The 19,797-nt window shown below is 53.8% G+C and overlaps 1 protein-coding gene across 12 annotated transcripts in view; it reads right to left on the minus strand.

Moving 5' to 3' along the window:
• The window catches only part of RAB11FIP3 (RAB11 family interacting protein 3), a 76,738-nt gene that overhangs the window by 22,013 nt on the left and 34,928 nt on the right, over positions 1-19,797 (minus strand). For 4 of the 12 annotated variants that reach the window (XM_054843514.1, XM_054843516.1, XM_054843515.1 and 1 more), the window contains 3 exons: positions 16,470-16,561; positions 3,454-3,641; positions 75-248 (listed from right to left, as the gene is read on the minus strand). In XM_054843514.1, the coding sequence (XP_054699489.1) occupies positions 75-248; positions 3,454-3,641; positions 16,470-16,561 (454 nt within the window). Of the gene's footprint in view, positions 1-74; positions 249-3,453; positions 3,642-3,798; positions 4,263-8,955; positions 9,277-9,435; positions 9,832-9,913; positions 10,060-16,469; positions 16,562-16,687; positions 16,927-19,797 lie in introns of those variants that run through there. The other 8 variants (XM_054843517.1, XM_054843521.1, XM_054843524.1 and 5 more) reach the window with 8 other exon arrangements.

The raw sequence follows: 19,797 nt of genomic DNA on the forward strand, positions 1-19,797 counted from the left end.
CACGCAAAGCCTAGGCAAAGACACTAAGCAACCCAAACTGGTTAAAACATCGCCAGCGCTGTGCTGAGCATTACCTGGGAGAGAGGAACGAGGAGCTGTTAAAGCTGCTTTCCCCATTACACAAGCTGTCCGAGAACAAATCTGCTTCATTCCCTTCTCCGTAATCCTCAAAATGCTCCTCTCCGCTAATGACCGTAACGATGGAGTGGCCGAGGTCCGAGCCCAGGGGCAGGTCGTGCGGGTGGGATCTGTGGGAACAGAGGGGAAGACGTTAGAGGGCGGCCACGGCAGCGGCCCTTCCAATTGCATCCAATCCATCCGCTTTCCAAGTCACATCCCCCGTTTCGGCAGGCTGAGCTAGCTCTTCCTTACAGCGCAAGTCACCCTGTGCCTTCAACGCTGAAGGGGCGGCCCGGGCACCACCGGGAAGTTTGCAGAAATTTTATTTGTTCCACAACAAACCAACGCTTTTTCACGCGAGCTCCTCTGGCGGCTGCAGCACAGGAGTCGGGGGCACTCAGACTTGCGACAGCACCCGGGGCTGGCGGCAAGCCCTCGCGCGGGCGCAACCAAAAGCACGGCAGAGAAAAAGCTCGACGCGTCTCAAACACACCCTAAATACGTTTTGAGTTACATCGTCAGCCTGCGCGCTGGGCTCACGCTCGCTTACTGCTGTATAATCCTATCAAGAGCCCAGCACCAGGATTTAACACTGCAAACCCCCCCCCCATCTACGACCCAAATCCCGGCGGGTTACAGGCAGCTGCCAAACCCGGCAGCGACAGACCCCCCGGCCAGACAAAGGAGCCCTTTCCCCGCTCCTGCGGGGAACACGTCATACACGCTCACGACAGTGTTGGGGAGGGGGAATGCTGTTTCACGTGGTTTTAACACTGATCTAGAAGGCTGTAGCGTGTTAAGCCTCAGCCTAAACACTGAGCACGCCCAGCACGGGTCCTGGGACGTCCCTCACTTCGGGGGGACACACACAGCTCAGCACAGAAGTCATCGTTTCCGTAAGCGTCTTTTCACGCGCGCAGCGTTGTATGAAGCCGAGCCACCGCGGCAGTATGCGCCCGCGCTGAGGGCTTCCCTGCCCAGGACTGCAGAGGGTTTTAAATTAAACCGGGGGGGATTTGTAAGAACCAGGCTGTGAAAGCAGCCCACGTGTCTGTGAGCCGCAGGTATGTGTTTTGGGGGGGGCTAGCACTGCTCTCCTCTCCAAAATTCAATGCTAAAAGAAAAATAAAATTGCATTATTATAAAAACCTGGTATTTCAGGCTACGCCCCCATCTTCATCCACTTGCTAGGAGAGGGAAAATGGGGATATGACTAGATTGCTGTACTAAATCAGAAAGAAAAAAAGATTACAGCTAAGCCATTTATGACAAAAACCTGCACCAATCTGAAGGATTTGCCCTTATCCCACTAATAAAACCATGCCAAGCTTCCAGCCAAAACAGCAGCACATCTCTATTTAACCGCAGACATGTCCAGTCCAGCTTGTGGACATCTGCACATCTTCCTTGAGAAGCACCGTTATTCCCACAGCGGGATCCGTCAGAAACCCATCCTCCCTGGCGCTGAGTCAGACCCTGCACCCAGCAGACCATTCCCGAAAGCATCGGAAATCTCTCCAGGAATAGAAGGCAGGGGGTGGAATTTTTAAACTCGCAAGCAAAACCCAAGCCCAAATCTCTAAATTTGGGGCTGTGCTTTGACAAGCGGCGTACAGAAGCAGATCTGGTCGGGCACCTGGAAAGCCAGGGATGCTTCGGGCAATAAACAGTACGAGTGTTTCATGCACACCTATTGATGGCTCTAGCAGTTTCGGGATCCAGAGATCCAACTAATCTTTGCTACACACAGCCTAAATAACCACGCTTAAGCTCAAACCAGCTAAGGTGCGTCGAGCTTTAACAGCTACTGAAAAGCAGTGTCGAAGCTTTGATTCAGTCCGCCAGCCGCGCCGGTCGGATTGTACTTACTGACTGTCCCCTGGAAGAGCTCTGGGCACTACAGGTGTGGAACTGTTGTCCTGCCCGGGGTTTGACCGCACCAAAAACCAGCCCTCAACAACTTGGGAGCAGACTTCCAGAGGTTTCCGTCTCAAGTTTTCCAAATCTTTAAGCCAAATGAACTTTTTTCCTTCATTTTTTTTTTTTTTTTGGCGACCTGGAATTCACGCACATTTAACACACCTGGCAACAGGCACCGCTGCGCTTGGCCAGAGCACCCAAAGAACACCCGACCTTCCCAAGCCCACACTGGGACTAGCAGGGAAGCCTCAACAACCACCTAATAATCTTAAAAAAAAATTCCCAAACAAAGTATTTTGTACCTACAGGCAGGTGAATCCCAGGCACGGCATTTTCCCCAGAGGACGCGTGCGCACGCAGGCTGCCATGGCCCCTCCAGGGACCCTCCGCTCGGCGGTCGGGGAGCTCAGCGACCGATTATATCCCGATTTAACTCTCACTGAGCTGAACGCGCTCGGGTGAGGAGAGCCTAGCCAGCTAATCCCATTTCTTCCCTAATCCCTAGCACCCTTTCGGCCCTGGCGCCGAGTGCCCAGCAGCACTGAGCGCCTGCCGCAGCTCTGATGTGATTTTGGGGCGGGAGGGAAGCCCCGTGCTTTCTAAAAGCAACAGGAACTGCAAGTACTCGCCGAAGCACCAAGCCTGGGTGATGTGGGTTTGGCCAAAAAGCTTCCGTGCGTTAGCGGACCTTAAGTGATGATGGTTCCAGAGGTTTCGGCACAGACCGGGGCTTTTGGGTCACTATTAAAGGAGTTATTCCTTCCCCTCCCGCCTGCCAGCATCCCAGTTTCACCCCAAAACCCACTTTTCCTGCAAAATCTAGGAAACGAGGAGGGCCCAGGAGCAGTTTCGCCAGCAGCGGTTCAGACCCGGGGAAGATGATCTCAGCTCACACTTCTGCGCTTCAGGCACAAGTTTAAAACTAGTTATTACACGAGGCGGTTGCACATCAAAGGGCACACGCGTGTTTAGGTAAAACAAGAATACGATGAGTTCCCCTCCTGACTTGAAAATTGTACGTTGCGTTTCTGGCTTAAGCGATAGATTAAAAACGGCAAGTATTTCAGGTGTTTGGATCATCTGAGAACTTATTTTAGAGGTTAAAGCCGCTAATGAGGGTACAGAAGTTCTCCCAAGGCAAGTAACGATTAACTCAAAGAGATTGCCAGGCCGAGCTCCAAAACAGCCTACACACGGTGCAGTCTAATTATTATCATTATTCTTCAAGAAGAGCTATTTTGGTCTTGCACGAAGTTACAAATACAAAGAACAAACCGACCGGTTTCAGCAAGACAGACTCAGCCCACTTTATTTTAAATCCTCAGGCTGCGTCTCCCTCGGTCCCGGTCTGCTCCCAGTTTGCCCGTGTCCTGCCCCGTACGGTGAGTTTTGCTCCTCGTCATTCCCACTCACCCATGCTCCGGCTCCTCGATGGGATCCGTGAACTCCGAGTGCACGGTGGAGTCGATGGCACTGTCTGTTTCTACTTCGTCGTGCATCTCGTGATGTACTAGTGTGCTGGTGTCTTCATCCGTGAAGGTTTCGCACTCGCTGTACGTGCTCTCTGAGCCCATGTAAGCACTGTCAGTCACCTCATTAGCCTGGTAAAAAAACCACAAGAGGAAAAAAAAAAATAAGATATTATAACCACAGGGTTTCATCGCGGAGCAGGACAAAAACACACGGGGCAGCTAATTACCGCCGCGTTGCATTTCTAAGCACAGAAATCCAACCTCCTAAAGCCAGCGTGAGCCGTACCCCACGTCCAGGTGATGCTCTGTCTCCAGGTCCAAGGACCGAGTGCCGCCCCAGGGTGCACCGTGGCCTTCGGGCCGCGCCTGCTTTGCAACAGCGGCGTTTGGAAAACAGGTTGCAGAAATATATACGAAATAAGAGTTGGAGGGAGATTTTGTTGTGAGCGAGTATGGATTTGTCGAGTCCGGGGGGGGGATTACTCACCGCTTACTCAGCGGTTCTGATCACCGTTGCTTTCACCCACTCCATTTTACGAGGCCACATTATTAATCTGAATTCTCTGCAAAAACCACCATTTGAAACTACCAGTTAGCCCCTACAGCACTACTTCTCCCCCGTCTAGCAATAGGGGAGCACCTTCCATCCCTGAACAGCAAATAGCCTGGTTTATAAATCTTCATCACAGCGTCTAACTTCAGCTGGAGCAGCATCTCGAATATTTTGCACTCCTTCACCACATCCGTTCCTGCTGCAGGCTCTAGGAAAGAAGCACAATTTGGTTTTTAAGACCTCGCGCTACGAGCACGGAGGTTTTCCTCCCAGTTCTTCATCTTCGGTGCCGCTCGTACACGCGGGCAGGGATGGTTTTCCCTGGACACACGTGGTGCTGAGCCCGGAACCATCCCGGCGTTCGGAGGAGAGCCGTGGGAGCACTGGAAGAAAAACCCTCCTGAAGCAAAAGCTCTTGTTACCCATCAAAGCGCCAGCTCATTTCCCAGCATTTATGGGATTTCCCCTTGCGCGCCTCAGAACAAATCAAATCATTTTTGGCTCCGGGATCTCAGTCGTGGTGGGATCTGTCAGTGCTGGCGCTGAGCTCCAGCTGATTCCCTGTCACCGGAGGTGTCGGGCAGAGGGGTGGGAGCCATCCTGCCTAGCTTCAAGAGAAAAAGATGCTCGTGAAAAAACCTTTTGCTCCGTCTGAAGTCCGGCCAACGGGATCTCAAACTTGCGCAGCTGCTGGCTGCACCCGCTCCGGCACGGCAGCAGGGAAAGCAGCAGCCTTCCGAATGCGGGCGCTGACATTGAAGCCAACCTCTCTTCCTCCGCCAGAGAGCACCCAGAGCAGCTTTCAGTGCTTTTTCCAAGGATTTTCAAGAAAATGAGATTTCTCAAAGCCCTGTATTGCAGCAGCCGGACAGAAAATACACAGACGTACTGTCCTTGCGATGGCAGAATGAAAAATTACGTTAAAGCCGTGCATTCAAAGCAGGGTATGGATGCGGCAGGATGGAAGAGTCCTGCTCGTTGCTGCAGACGTTGCCCTCCGGTAGAAGAGCAGCTTTTAGGGCACGTGCCGTATTTGTACGGCAGGAGAGGACCAGACACACGTCCCACTGCCATCGTGCTGCCTAGACTTCGCAAACGCTGATTCTCCTGTTTTGGGTAAATACTCCACACCCCAAAGAACTTCTGCAGCTTTCACTGGTGCAAAGCGGCTGAAGACACAACCAACGCCTCATTTCTTTCACCCACAAATTCCCAGGCTGGCTCAAGACGTGTGAGGCCAAAAACGAACAGCAAGAACTTGCAGAGGTGCTCTGAAAACCTTGAAGGGATGGATGGAGAACTGCTCAACGGCGGGTCCTATTCTGCACGGACACCAAGCGAACACCCTGGCTTTGCTCCCTGCTGAGCGCTCTCATCAGCCCCCGTGCCAACCGACCGCTCTCAAGCTGGACGATGGATGGAGACAGACAGGAGCCCCTCTGGTAAGCTTGGTTCAGCTTTCACGGACCCATGCTGACCCACGGACAGCAGCATCTCTCTGGGACGCCACACCGAAGTTAAACATGACATAATGCTTTGCAGAACCGGAGTCTAAAGTCAGCATCAGGAGAAGACGGGGCTGTTCAGAGGAACTCAAGTCAGAGGAGAGGCTGCTGCAGCAAATGTCATCCCGAGCACAGGAGAAGGCGGCTTTCGCTAGCCTTCGAGATAAAAACAAAAGCCTCATAAACCTTAAAAAAGCATAAATCCAGCAGGACTACTTATATACCTAAAGCCAGGGACTTGCTTAAGTGCTTTGCTGGATTTACGCTGCGCTTCCTAGAAACACTGTTCAGGAGGACAAGGGAGATTTGGAAGCGGAGGCTCGGTCTGCCGACTCGCTCACACACGCGCCGGGACATCCCCGAGCCGAGCCCGGCAGCTCCCCAGCCTCCAGAGGAAGGCGTGCTCCGGCAATTCCAGTGCTTTTCCAAGCCATCTGCAGCGTACGTCGAGTTTAGGAGAGGCCAGGCTTCAGCGTAGCGGACAACGTTGTGTTCCAAAACCGGTTATGTTTTGCTTTCAGGGGGGAAAAAACTCCATCTCCAGCCCGCACCGCATCCGTGTGCCATCCACATCGGCAGGCTGACCTGCATGCTTCAAAGGGATACTTTTGGCCTGTTTGGAAAAGATTTAATGTCAAAGTGGAAATAACTTTGCTTGCAGACTCCAGAGTAAATGCTGCTGTGTGGCTGGTTGGTTTTTTTAAATGCAAAGAAAAACCTTCCCACTGGAAAAGCTTAAATTTAAGTATACAGTGAAGTAGTACAACGAGCACAAGGTAAAGACAGCTATTGCAAAGGAAAAAAAAAACAACCCACCAAACAAAACCAAAACACTCCAAGCTGATTGATTAAAACCCACCCTGTCGTGGTCACCATTGCTGGCCCTCTCAACAAGAGCACACCAGCTCAGGGCATCACAACATCTCAGTGCCCTTCGTTAGATGATTTATCTATCAAATTGTTACAAAACAGACGGGAAATACAGGTACGGATGGGCTAAATGAGGGAGCAACCCCTTAGAGCTAGGAGGAGCCACCAGAACAGCTCATTGAGCATCCTCCTTCAGCCACAGGTGCAGTGATTTATTTATTTATTTATTTTTTTAAAAAAAGATAACCTGTAACACAATTTTGGAAATTTTCTTTAGCAAAGGAGAATTTTTTTTTCCCTCTTTTAATACTAGCCCAGATGAGATTTCAAACAGAGAGCTCTATTAAAATTAAACCTACATGGTCAATGAATACAGAGGCAGTTGAAACTGTAAACAAAGTCCTTCTCCCTGAGCACGAGCGTGGAGAACTTTGCTTTACATTTCATCACAGATTAAGTAACTGAACCTTAAGAAAAGATGCGAGGAGGAGATAGGCAAAATGAGAGGACCTGGGTAAGGTATTACCAAACGCGAGGGCAAAGGTGCAGGCACAGGTCGCAGAAAACGGCCTCACGAGCAGCCGGTTTGTGCAGTGACCCTTTAAACCCCCCCCGCCGCATCTCTCCTTTGGCCAAATTTGCCTTTTTTGTGAGCAGGCAGAAAGTAAGCACTTTTTCCAGCTTTAAAACAAAACCAACCAAGACACAATACGCTTAAAGACGTCCGTGGGCTCGGGACAGCCAGGCTAGACAACAAGTGCCCCGGGGGACTTGCCAGGAACGTCCCCATCACGTTCAGAATGGGGTTGGTGTCAGCAGTATCAATGGATTTCAAGTTTTTATCAAATAAAACATACCCTTAGGTGCTTCAGGTAAACCTCGGACCTTAAAACCGGGCCGCACGCACACACGCAACCCCTGAACTGAAACAGGACCGCGGTCCGACTGAAGTTCCCGTCCCGAGTCCAGCTCCTCCATGAGGTACGGCCCCCGGTGCCAGACCCGTTTGCCACCGGCCGGCCGCGCACACCTCTGCCTCTTCAAACGTGGTCGGCAAAACGCCGGGGATGCGAAAGCCTGGCAGCGAGCCCTCCTGCTTCCAGAAGGCAATAAACGGATGAAATCGGCGTTGGGGTGACGTAACGCGCCCTGATAAAACGGGTGAGATGACGAAGCGCCTTTAGGAGACTTCTCCAGCAGCAGCTCATCTATTCAGGCATTTGATTGCACAGTGGAAAAAGATCATTTGATGAAATGCTGTAAAGCGCTATAAAAACCACATTGATTAAAAAAAAAAAAAAGCTGCTTAAGCATGAGGAAAGGAATTAAGACTATTGAGAGTCACCTGCAAGGTCTAGGCGGGGACAAGTTAAGCTTTGGTCTGTGACGGACAGAAGCTTTAGCCCAAGCTTTGGTAAGGCTGCCTTGGAGAGGAGCAAAGCCTGGCTCCCAGGGAGGTTCCTCAGAGGCATTTTCCGCAGGACTGGTCCCCCGCTTGTGCCCGGAGCCGTCCCGGCATCCCAAAGTTCTCTGTCCTTGGCCACAAACACTTGGAAGCTCAGGAAGGGAAGCCGGGGGGAGAGGAAAAGGCAAACCGACTCTGTTTTCCCAGCAAGCACGAGCCGATTTACGATGAAGGCCAGCTCTGATCGCGCGCAGGACAGACGGGAGGAGACGGACTGGCTACGAAAACCACCCCCCAAGAACACCCTTGTCTGCTGACTGTGACCAGGGCCCTCAGCCAACCTGCGCTTCAATTGGCTTTAAATCCCTTCAAAGCCCGGGAGAAGGGGGGTGAGGCGCATTTACAGTCCCCCCCCCGAGTCTGCATTAACACAACCAGCCCCCAAAGCCCCGGAACACCCCGCGGCAGCTCAGCCCCCGAGCGCCGGCGGCCAGAAACCCAGCATGCCACCGAGCGATCCCACATCGGAGGCTGGCGCGGGAGCAAGGCACCGACCTCTCGGCCACAATATTCGCCTCTTCCCACGTATTTGGGCAGTGTCTGCTTTTCAGAGAAGCCGGGGAGCCTGCGCTCAGCCTAGGGTGAAGGCAGCTCCCCCTTCCCACCACAGCCCCTGAAATCGGGTTTCAAGGCTGCTACGCTCAGGAACATCCCTCCAGGCTGGGCAAGAGAACCGTGCTGCATCTGTCGGAGCAAATTGAAAACACCCTCCCAAAACCTCCCCCCCCCAACCCCAAAGAACAACTCACAAAACACCAGATCTCGCGGGCTGTCCCCAGCACACCCAAAGCCCGCAGCCACCGGCCCTCCCGGCCCAGCTCCCCCAAGAAGACCCAGGCAGAGAGGACTACGAAGATACCATCCATGTGCACACGTGGACTACAGGGAGGAAAGACCTCCCAAATGTGTTCCCTTAAATAAAGTTCCCAAATATGCTGCACCGAGTCGGGCGGATGCCCAACCTGCCTCTTCCCAGCACCTCCTGGAGCCGGAGACCTGCCTCCTAGAAACCCAATCCTTCCTCGTTTTGCGATCGCATTCATAACCCACCTGCGGACACATCGCCTCCTCGCCCAAGTCAAATCCAGCTCCGGGAGCGAGCACCGCCAGGAGCCGCCGGCTGCTTCTGCGGGGCGGGAGGGAAGCAAAGTCCAGGAGCCGCCGGGTGCGAGGCTTACCGACTCAGCGCCGGTCCGGAACACAGCGCCTTTTGTTCCCGGCCTCCGCGATAAGGAGAGGCGAGCTAGTAACGCACACCTCCCTGCCGTGTGACTGCAGCCCTCCCGGTTCCGTGAATGCCAAAATAAAAGCACGCCTTCGAAGCCCCAGCGCAACGGCCGGCCCCGCTCCAGGTGCGCGTGCCGCCTTTTCCCACGAAACCCTCGCCGATTAAAAAGGTTAATTTTGAAGAGGACCTATAGAGGTTTCCAGGGCTTATCTCATCCTTCCTGATATTCCTGGTGAATATGTAAGCACTAAATGACAAATTCCTTCCTTATAGCCACAAACAGAAAAATAAATAAAGCTCACCTTGCTCGCTAGGGGAAGATCGGGAGCAGTTTGCTACTGATAAGCAACCGCAATCACCGTTTGGGTGACTCAAACGGCAATTTATGACACGCGATGACAATATTGCTCTCAAAGAAGGGCTGGTGCTTCGGTCGTGGGCGATAACCAAATTTCCAAGCAGACCAGCCCCACCGCTGCCCGAGCTCTGCGTTGCCCTCACCGAAGCGGCTGCTCTCTGCAAACGCAGGAGCCCCGTCAGAGCCAGCGCCGCGGGGTGACCCGATCCATGGGGTCCTCCCTTCCCCGCGGCAGTCAACAGCACACGGAAACAAAAGTACCTTGACAGCGCGCGGTTTGCAATGCACTGCTCGAACCCAGAAGTTTTGAGGGTTTTTATCTGTTTTTCTGTTTCCTCTCTACAGAAGCTTCACATACCTCAAACCTCAGACTCCCTTAGTCGTGCCCGTCTAGCATAAACAACCTTATTTCCTTCCACTACCTTCGCAAATCGCATTTTCTCATTTGCTCCGGGTTATCCTCGCTTTCCTCTGGGCCACATCCTTCCTGAAGCACAGTGCCCCGAGCAGGTCCTACGACTCAGCGACTCTGACTGGAAGCATCTTGTAACCTCGATAACCAGATGACCTTCTGTGCTGACTCCTGAAAAAGCAAGGGCTCCTGCTAAGGAGCACAGCAACAGGGGAGTTACGCTTTAACCCGAGCTCTCCTCCTGGCTCGCTCTGGATCTGCTACTCCACTGAGCAGGTCGCTGCCCCTTTTTTGCTCTCCCAGCTCCTCTGCATGCTGCAAGACCTCAGGGAAGGTCCAGCACCGCTGCAGGGAGCCCCAAGTCAGATACCCCTACAGTAAAGCTAATTAGGAAACCTCAATCACCGCCAGTTTTACTTTTCAAACTCTTATTGAGACACCTCTGCTTCCCAGGCTGCTTGGCCTGCTCGCAGCCTCCCGATGCTGCCGTTCCCCTGTGCCCCAGCCCGCCGGCGCGCTGCCGTCCGGCTCCCACGGATCTCGGTCCCACGCGCTGGGCTCGCGGCTCACGATAAGGCTTCAAGGTCTTTGTTTTCCAAACTCCTTCCAACCTATTTTGCGCAAGACAAAAACACTCCAACTAGGATCTTGTCCAACCAGCAAAGAGATTTCTCACCGTAACCCTGAACTAGAGTCTTCGTGCCAGATTCACACTCCCATCCTTTCCTCCAAGCAGTACTGAGTCTATACGACGCATGAATTTAACTTCTGTTAGCAAGTTATCACCACGGGCTGATCTTGGAGTTTTAGTGGTTTGATGACTGTATTTCCTTGTGCCTAATCAATACACAGATAAGACAGGCTGGTCACTTGTTTGCTGCCAAAGCGTGCTCCGCACGTGTGAAGGGGATGGGCAGCTCCCTTCGTCTCTCCGTGCAGGCGAGCAGCAAGGCTTTGGGGACAGCGGGGACATCGCTCGGGGCTCCGCGTGCTTCCCCAAGGGACAGGGAGATGAACAGACATCAGACTGCATCTGTCACGTTTTACAGCCCTGCAGTTCTGGCCACCTACAAGGTTTTGAGTGCAGCAGCTGTTTATGACAAAATTAACACCAATTCCAGCAGCCAACTCGGAGAGAAATTTGTGATTTTCCTTCATTCGGTCAGGACGATGCTTTCGGGTCAGCCCTGCGACCAGAAGCCGGTCGAGGCCAGTCCTTCCAGACAGGGGAATGGCACTGGTAAAGCAAGCCTGAGCCAAGGGGTGAAGGGCTGCAGTCTTCAGGCGCTGCTGTCTCACCTCCCTCTTCCCATCCCCACCGCCGCCGCGGTGGTACAGCAGTGCCGGCGCGGCAAAGGACCGCAGACCTTCGTACCGGCGTTAGGGCGGTCGGGGAACAGCCCAGAGTCCCTGGCAGAGCTGAACCCCCTCGGAGGCAGGCTGCCTTTGAAGGGTGCAGAGTTGAACGCCGTCTGTTCAGCCTGGCCGGCCTCTCTCAGACACGTGCCTACCCGTAACAGCGGTACGGAGGGGCAGAGGAGGAAAAACCTCACGTAAACTGCCGAGGATTGCAAAGCAGGTCCACCATCAAGGCAGAAAGCACGTACTCCAAATCCTCTGCGTGCTCACCAGGCACAGCTCTCTGCCTTGGGCAGAGGCAAATATCTTCCTGGGGAGGCTGTAACAAGAAAGGAGGGCTCAGGAGGTCCGCTGGGCTACCAGGAGGAGACACAGCGAGTTTCCAGCAGACTCGTACAACCACCCCACATGGGCTCCTTGCAAAACGCAAGCCACGAGGAACGATAGCTGATGCCTCCAGGGAATGGCTCCTGCACAGCCAAGCTGCGGTTCACCACGCACTCTCAGCAACAGCTTCCTTGTTCCCAGCGCGCAGCTGGAATCCTCCAAGCCTTTGGTCCCCTTTGAGAAACTCTGAGCAGCTGGAAAAATCCAGTAACGTAGGTTTAAATTGCCTCACTCTGAATTTTTTGCTCTTCAAGAGGCATTAAATTTAATTGCTCCACACGAAAAGAAATCCCGACTTTAACAGAGGCAACGGTTCTTTCTGCAGCCACCAGCTACGCCTCCGGACAGGCAGGCTGGAGAGAGCCCGGAGCATCCCCTCCTCCCCAAACGCACAAAACTAGATGTGGGACCTCACCAAGGACCATTTTACTCCCCAGACCCACTCCTCCTGTGCTGTACAACTTGCTACGGAGCATTTAGCCAGAGGGGACGTGCCTGGGGGGGGGATAAGGCTTGCAGGGTGCCCAGGCGCATCCCGGGTTAGTGCTGCTGATCTGAGAAAGCAATACGTTCCTCTCGCGGCTGTGCACGGCTCAGCGAGACGCATTTCCCTGGCTGCTGCCGAGAGGAGCCACGGCGGCTGCCCAGCAGATGGCAACAGCCCTGCGCAAGGTGCACGCCGCCGCACAGCACCGCACAGCACCGTGCAGCACCGCAGCTCTCACCCCCAGGAGTTTTGGCTGCCCAGTTTTGCGGATCTCCAAAAGAGCCTTCCTACGACCTTGCACGAGCCCGCGTGTCCCGCTCCTGGCCAGCCTTCACGGAGCACTGCCCCGCACCGGCTCTGCCTCTCCTCCAGCTCGCCTAAGGTTACGCGTCTCCATGCCCAACCCCAGCGTAACTCCGGCTCCTCACTGAATTTTTGTGGCTCGCTTTCATTTTGGGAGAGCCAGCCTTCCCGCTCTGCGTTGCTCAGTGGGCTCATCCGCCCCCAGGACACCGGGCAGAGGACAGAGCTCTTGTCCTAGGACAAGGCACAGCGAGCATCAAGAAAACTAACTCCAAATTCACCTTTCCTCCCCGCAGGGCATCGCAAACGAGTCCATGTACCTCAGATCTGAGTCACGAGCTTCACGGGAGCTTGCAAGGGAGGCGAGGATAACTCCTACCTTCCTGCTAAGTCAGTGGCAAAGGCCAGCCTGGGGTAAAGAGGCGAGGACTCGGGTGGCTGGACAGACAGACTCCAAGCTCCCCTTACACAGCTTTCACAAAGCAGGGTAGCCAAACCCGCCGTCGTTATTTTTCAGTGACGTTTCCCTGCAGAAGTAGAAAGCCGTAAGCTTGTCACCCCACTCCCCTGCCAACACCGTGCTTCCACCCCGGTCAGGGAGAAACACACTCCCTAGGGCTGCAGGCAGGCAGGAGGCAGGCAGGAGGCAGGCAGGCAGCCTCGGCGAGGTGATGCTCTCCCTGCTCTGGAGCAGGCGTAGGGGGGATGAGATTCCTCGTGCAAGCGTGACAGGAGAGCACGAGGGATTGCAATGAGCCCCCTGCAAGCACAGCTGGACGCACAAGGAGCCAGGCGGCTGCAGGAACCCAGGCTCCTGCGTTTCCAATCCCTCCGTGAGCTGCTGTCTCAGCGGAGCCACGCAACTAGAAATCCTCTTTGGAAAGAGTTTAACAGTCAGAGCTGTCTGCTGAACGGATCCGGCAAGGCACAAGGAGAGCCAGAAGCTCCGCGCCACGTCAGGAGCCACACCAGCGGAATCCTGAAAGTATCTGACATTACAAAGGTCCCTGCGTGAAGTGTCAAAGTTCAGACCTTGCCCCTTTCCAGAGACTTTTATGCCCTTCCTGGAAGATGCAAGTGGCGGTTCGTCTCTCCAGAGAGCAAAGACACCAGTACTGGGTACTCAGGGCTTTCCGCAGATGTTCGGCGCTCTCTGATGACAGCCACCAGAAGAGGGGATGAGTCACCACGAAGAACAACCTTATTAACAAAGAGAAGACATTTTCATTTAGACTGCTTGAAGCACTTGTTTACACTTGTTTGAACAAACGTTTAGGAGAAAAGCTCTCTGTCAAGACCCTGACACTTGTAAGAGCCGAGCACTCAAGCCACCGGGATTTTGTGCTGTTTAAGGGGGACCACAGCCGATACTCCAAACCCGGTAACCGCAATTACTCTCAGCACCACGGCACAGCAAAACGCAGCACCTCTCCTTCAGCCTGCCTCTCAAACGTCCTCTGACGTGACGTGAGAGGAGAAGAGCTACCTGTGCTCCTTCACCCCGCGGCCCTGCCAAAGCAAGAGGGGCTCACCCGCTGTCTGAAGTCCACCGGTTTGCGTTTTGGGGGCTGAGAAAGAAGCCGTCGTGTTAAAGAAGCCGTTTAGCTGCCCGGTGGTCCCATGTAGTGGCAAATTTTAGAGCTGGGGTGCTCGCTGTGCGCCGTCTTCCCGGGTCTGAAACGGGGACATTTGAGAATAGAAATTGCTTTTTGGTGGTGTGGGAGGAAAGGCAACGCCTGCACTTCTGGAAGGGTGGGTTTTTTCCTCCCGTCCTCTCTTCCAGGTGAATCCAGGCAAGGTGAATATATATTGGGAAAGGCCTTTTATTCTGTTTTCTGTCTTAGGATTTCCAGAGCAGCTGCCTGCTGCACCTAAGGAAGGAGGGCCGGCCGGCCACCCCCCCCAGCAGGCAGCTCTGCCAGCACCGTGCCCTGGTGAAAAACCCTCGCTCGCTGCTCCCAGCAGGTTGTTTTGTACGACGGCTTCTCTCATCCCCCCCCCAAAAGGGCTCTGGCTTTCCGAGGTGCACTACTACAGGACGTGTGGAATAAAACGCACGTCGTGAGCTCGCTGCTCAGCTGAACGAGAACAAAAAAACCACGCGCCCCAAGACACCAATTTATTTTTACACTCGTAACGTTGAGCGGTATTTCTCGATCTTGTTCTCATTTGCTGAACCTCTACGAAATCCTTGCAGGCTGGAAATTATTTCAAATCATGTATCCAAGACAACAAGGGTAACGCTGCCTTGGCATATTAAACGTAGACACCGACAGAGCTCTGATCTTTAGATGACTACTCTGAATTCAGTACCGGAATCCATTTATATCTTTCTGAAAAAGAGATTTCAGGATTCATCACCTTTTTCCTTTGGATCACCTTGTCGCTTCACAGAAACGATGGCCCAGCAGCACAAGTATTTCATCCCAGCAGGGCACACACCCGGCTTGTTGGTATTCCTGCCCAGAAGAGCTTGCAGCACTGACAGAGCTCATCTACGTTAAATTAGCCCTTAGAAAACATCCCTGCTCTGAATCTCAGAAGATTGCAGGTCTGAGGAGCAAAAAGCAAAAGCCCTTGCCTGCACGAGCACTGCGACACAGGCTATCACAGCCTCTAAACCGCCCAGTCCAGCAGTTAAGAAGCACATTTGTGACCTTGTACCAGACAAAGAATATGAAAACCCATCTCCCTTCCTGCCCCCTTCTACCCAGCTATCGCTGGCTTTTGTAACTATCTTTCAAAAAGGAAAAATAATCCAATAGTCAACGTGTCCTTGAAAGCCTTCTGGGGAGGATCAGACGCTCTTAAGGCTGGGTTCATCCGAGCAGTCCTAAGGGAATAAGGGACTTGCTCGGGGTGATGGTGCAAGTCCGTTGACTTGATCGAGAACGGGAGCCAGCAAACCGGCTCAAGAGAAAACCCACGCTTGGCTGGGAAATGGGACGATGATCTGGTCGACTGTCAAGCATAAGTCATCAAAGCGAGAGCTTCAAGTCATCTGAAGTGATGGACCTGTGCTTCTCGCTAACACGGGGAAGATCAGTTGCCCAACACCCAGTTTATCGTGAGGAAACTCAAAAGAATAGCTTGAGCTTTTTATCGAGACATGCGGCCAAATTAACGTATTACAGACCATACAAAACCAAGACAGATATATTTGCATGCAAATATAAAGGATGCTGGGAGTCCCTTCGCGATAGTGATTTGTGCGATAAAAACACCTGGGGTACGAAGACACATGAGTCGAAAACCTGAAGAGGAAAGTTTGGAAAAGGAAAAGCAGAAGGAAGCTATTCGGTCCCCGTGCAGGACTGGGGAGCCAGCCGGCCCTTCGCTCTGAAGGCGCCTGCAGCACCTTCTGCTCCAGGCTGGAAGGCACGCGGCGGGCATGGAGCAAACCAAGCAAACCCTGCAAACACAGCCAACACTGTCGCAGCAGCTTCCTTTCTAGCTGGGGAGGCTCCGATACACTCCTGTGCTAAGGAGTACAAAAGGGGAGGGAGGAATTGAGGCCATAACTTTAACAAAAGAAAAAAAAACCCCACAGAGAGGGGAAAAAACCCTACATTTTTGCCTTACGCTCTGCCTTTTACTGGTCGAACAGCACCGAGTGCCGACGCTGCGCCTCTCAGGCAGGCGCCTGGTTGGTACATCTCAAAATCAGGCTCAGGTTCTCCAAACGCAGAAACTCCAGCCACGATACAAACACGACAGCAGCAGGCACCCTTCCCACGGTGCTGGTGTTTCACCACAAAACCGATCTCCCTCTTTCACCCAGGGCACCACGCTCTGCATGCTAAGACAGCACTAGCTGCGGGTTTTTGCTTGAACACCAATTTTAACTGAAACAGCACCAAATGCTCGGTGCAAATTCCCTGGGTCAGTCGCTTAAGAATTAAAGGATTTGTCCTTACTACATTTTAAGCGTCCCTGAGCACTGCTCTTCTCCCCCAGCCAAACCCTCCGTGCTCAAGTCTCACGCTGTATAGAGCTCGCGTTTGCGGGAGTTAACAGCGCTCATACTTGCCTCAAACGTGACAAAGTCATCAAACTCATCAGGACAGGCCGGGGCTTCCTCCTCAGGGGTATATCCCATATCATACAATTGGCTGTCAGGATCTGCAGAGAAAAAGAAAAAAAGGAAAAAAAGAGTGAGCATCACCAAAAGGAAACGCGCGTCCTCAAACGAAGGATGCCTTTGGGAGCCACGACAGCAGAAGGACAAGAAGTTCCTCTAGCACGCACCAGCGCCTTCAGCTTTCAGAAAGGACCTCTGCTTCCAGGCATCCCACCGCCGCCGTGGGTGGAAGGCAGCTGGGACGGCTGCTCCCTGGCAGAGGTCCTCCGAGGCCCCTTGCTGCTCCGATGGGGCTAGCACCCTACCCCGCCATGGCCTCCGTTCCTTTTCCTGGTTTCTTCCCTATCTCCTTCTCCTGCATGCTCTTATTCTTCTCCCAGAAGGCTTTAATCCTGCTGTGGGCAGGGAATACATTAGATCTACGTGTGACAGCCAACTACCATGGGAACCGCAGAGAAAGCAGGCTGCACCGAAGCTTTTATCATCTACTGCTCCTCCCGTGGCCAGCCACATCAGGAGCCATCCTCACAGGGGGACAGGAAAATAGGAGGTTTTCAAGGAGATTTCTTCTAAAAAAAAAAAAAAAAAAAATTACTCCTCCCACCCCAAACACCCATCTGCAGCAGAGCGGATCAGCATTTCTCCAAGCCCTTCGACCGAGGAAGGGGACGTAAATTCCCCATGCTCCCCCAAGCAACAGCTAACGCCTGATCCAGCACACGACCTAGATCACAGGCTGGAAACACCAAATCAAGATCAGATGCTGCAGTCCCAAAAATAAATAGCAGGCTCAAAACCACACGCCTCGGAGCTGCAAGCGTTGCGGCACTAGGTTTGATGTCGATAAACTTGGCCGGGCAGAGGGAGTCGTTATGTCAGTGCTCCCAGGAAAGCTCAGCAGTTGCCAGGATTTGGGGAGGGATGGGCTTTCAGCTGCTCGAGGCAGACGACGAGAGCAGAGCTACAAAGCAGGGTCTGCCTTCCGCATCCCTCAGGCTGGTGGCTTCCCAGCAGGCTGGCAGCGCAGCCAATTCAAACCGCTCCCAGGCTCGAATCCAAACCGAAGGGGCACGTAAGTCGCGTGATGCTTTGCCACAGCCGAGCGCACAGCCACCCCGACGGGATCGTACGCAGCCTCCCTCAAAGGGCTCCCGCTTTGGGTCCATCTCCAGCTATCGAGAAGGGCCGTTTTTCATTAAGGGATCTGTGCATCTAGTACGAAGTCAAGGGATCAGGGCACAGGACAGAGTAAGGAGCCAAGCTTGCAGCAACAGCCCTCCCACCCAAACACCCTCCCCAGCGCCTCCTTCAGCTGACCATTAAATGCAAAACACAGTCAGGACCCCAGGAGATACTGGAGCAACCAAACCAAGGGGTACGTCCATTGGGTGGGAGATGCTGAGCACGTGGCACCGAGAAACGAGCTCTCCCCAAGCCGGGTCTGGGGCTCTCAGGGGTTTGACTGTAAATCAAAACCAGGAATAAGCCACCAGAAACCAGCACACGACACCGTGCTCTACAGAAAGCACACGGCAGGGTCACGGCATCAGTGGATGAAAGGTGCTCTTGTTCGCAATTTATGACTTCAATATCCCAGCAGCGCTGCCATGAGCCGTGCTTCCAGCTCCCGGGGGCTCCCGTGTGTCACCCTGAGCAAGGCAGCGAGACGCACGGGAAAACGCTGCTGCCCAAGCACGGTGCTCAAGGCAAGGCAGCCTCGGGTCACCTCCTACTCTAACTAATGGTTTAGCACTGAAGGATCTTAAAACAGTATTCTTGCTCTCCTCAAGTGTTACCCTGTCCCCACCTGCACAGCTCCACCCCAGGTCTGAGCCTACAATCAGGAGTTTCCCCGTTAGTTGTCCCTACTGCAAAATGTCAGAGCCTCCTTGCTGACAGCGGGGAGGACCGAGGGGATGGGGACAGTGATCTGCTGGCTGCAAAGCCACGGGAGCACCCGAGAGGGGGTCTCACCAAGAGGAACCTCTGCCCACTTCTGGGCAAACCAAACAGTGCTCCTGAAAGGCAACCCCTGTCACGTCATCAAAACAGAGGGGACAGCCAGCCACCTCTCTTGCTGACTACAGGTGGCAGTGGCCATCTCCAGAGAGGTGGCTGCGATGTGCACGGCAGCATCCACATAGCCTGATCAGCTCACCGGGACACACGCTGCAGGCACAGTGCCCCGGTCCTGTGCCCGGCCAGGGCTCTGCCCCGCGACACATCCCACCCAGCGCGAGCCCCAGTGACAGCTCTGCTCTCCGCAGCCTCCCAGCACGGCACAAATGCTTCACCTCCAGCACGTCCGAATCCCCCAGCTGATGGTGGGGACTCCAGCCATACAGCTGGGTGCTGGGCAGCTGCCGGTGCTTCCAGCCGCCTGATCCCACCTCTGCCGGCACAGCCGGGCAACCCAGCCAGCCTTGCTGGTGGCCACCCTGCAAGGCCATTTCCAGCACCCCACAGCATCCCCGGGAACCACACAGCACCCCAAAGGCGGTGGAACCAGGCACAGGCTGCTCCTTTCTGCTTATCCCTGAATAATTCTTTTTCCTCCCCCTCCAAATAGACGCACAAAAGCTTCCTGGTTTTCTCCAGCACAGATAAAGCTATTTATTCAGCTCATTCCTTCCAAAGGGACTTGAAAAGGGAAGATTTACAATCAAGCGAAGGCTTCCAGTTCCCTTCGGAAGCGGGGGCATACAGCGTGGGCAGACAACGCACAAACAGCTCCCCGACATCAGCTGCCTCCAGTGCAGCTCTTGCCCAAATCAAGAGCTCCTGGAGCCTTCCCAGCCCTTCGGGTGTTTCTTGGCGTAGGGGTGAACGTGAGACGGGTTGCTCCACCTGTCCGCAGAGCGTGTGGCCCAAAGACGGGGTCTCTGCATAGGCAGGGCTTATTTTCACAGTAAGCTCTACTGCAAAATGCAAGGAAAGACCATTTGAGAGGTCACCTGCACCCTTGCTGGCGGCGTGGCCAGCAGAAGCCATGCCCAAGAGACAGAACTCTGTGTTTCCACCTCCCCCTGCTCCACGTCAGAGAGCAAAGACAAACACCACCACAAACAAAGGTTGACTTTTCAGCTCCATTCGTTCCCTCCCCCTCTGAAAAAGCCATATGGTGCTTTGTGTATAGGGAGAGTTGCCATGGAGAGTTTGCCTGCAAGTCTTCTAGCACAATAGGCTGCATTAAGCTTTCAAATTCCTGTCCAAAAGAGCCAAAAGAAACCCCTAGAGCCCTTTGCTGCTCAACTGGCACTCCCTACGTGAAGAGCAC

The sequence above is a fragment of the Grus americana genome, chromosome 15 (assembly GCF_028858705.1).
Source record: "Grus americana isolate bGruAme1 chromosome 15, bGruAme1.mat, whole genome shotgun sequence".
Lineage (NCBI taxonomy): Eukaryota > Metazoa > Chordata > Aves > Gruiformes > Gruidae > Grus > Grus americana.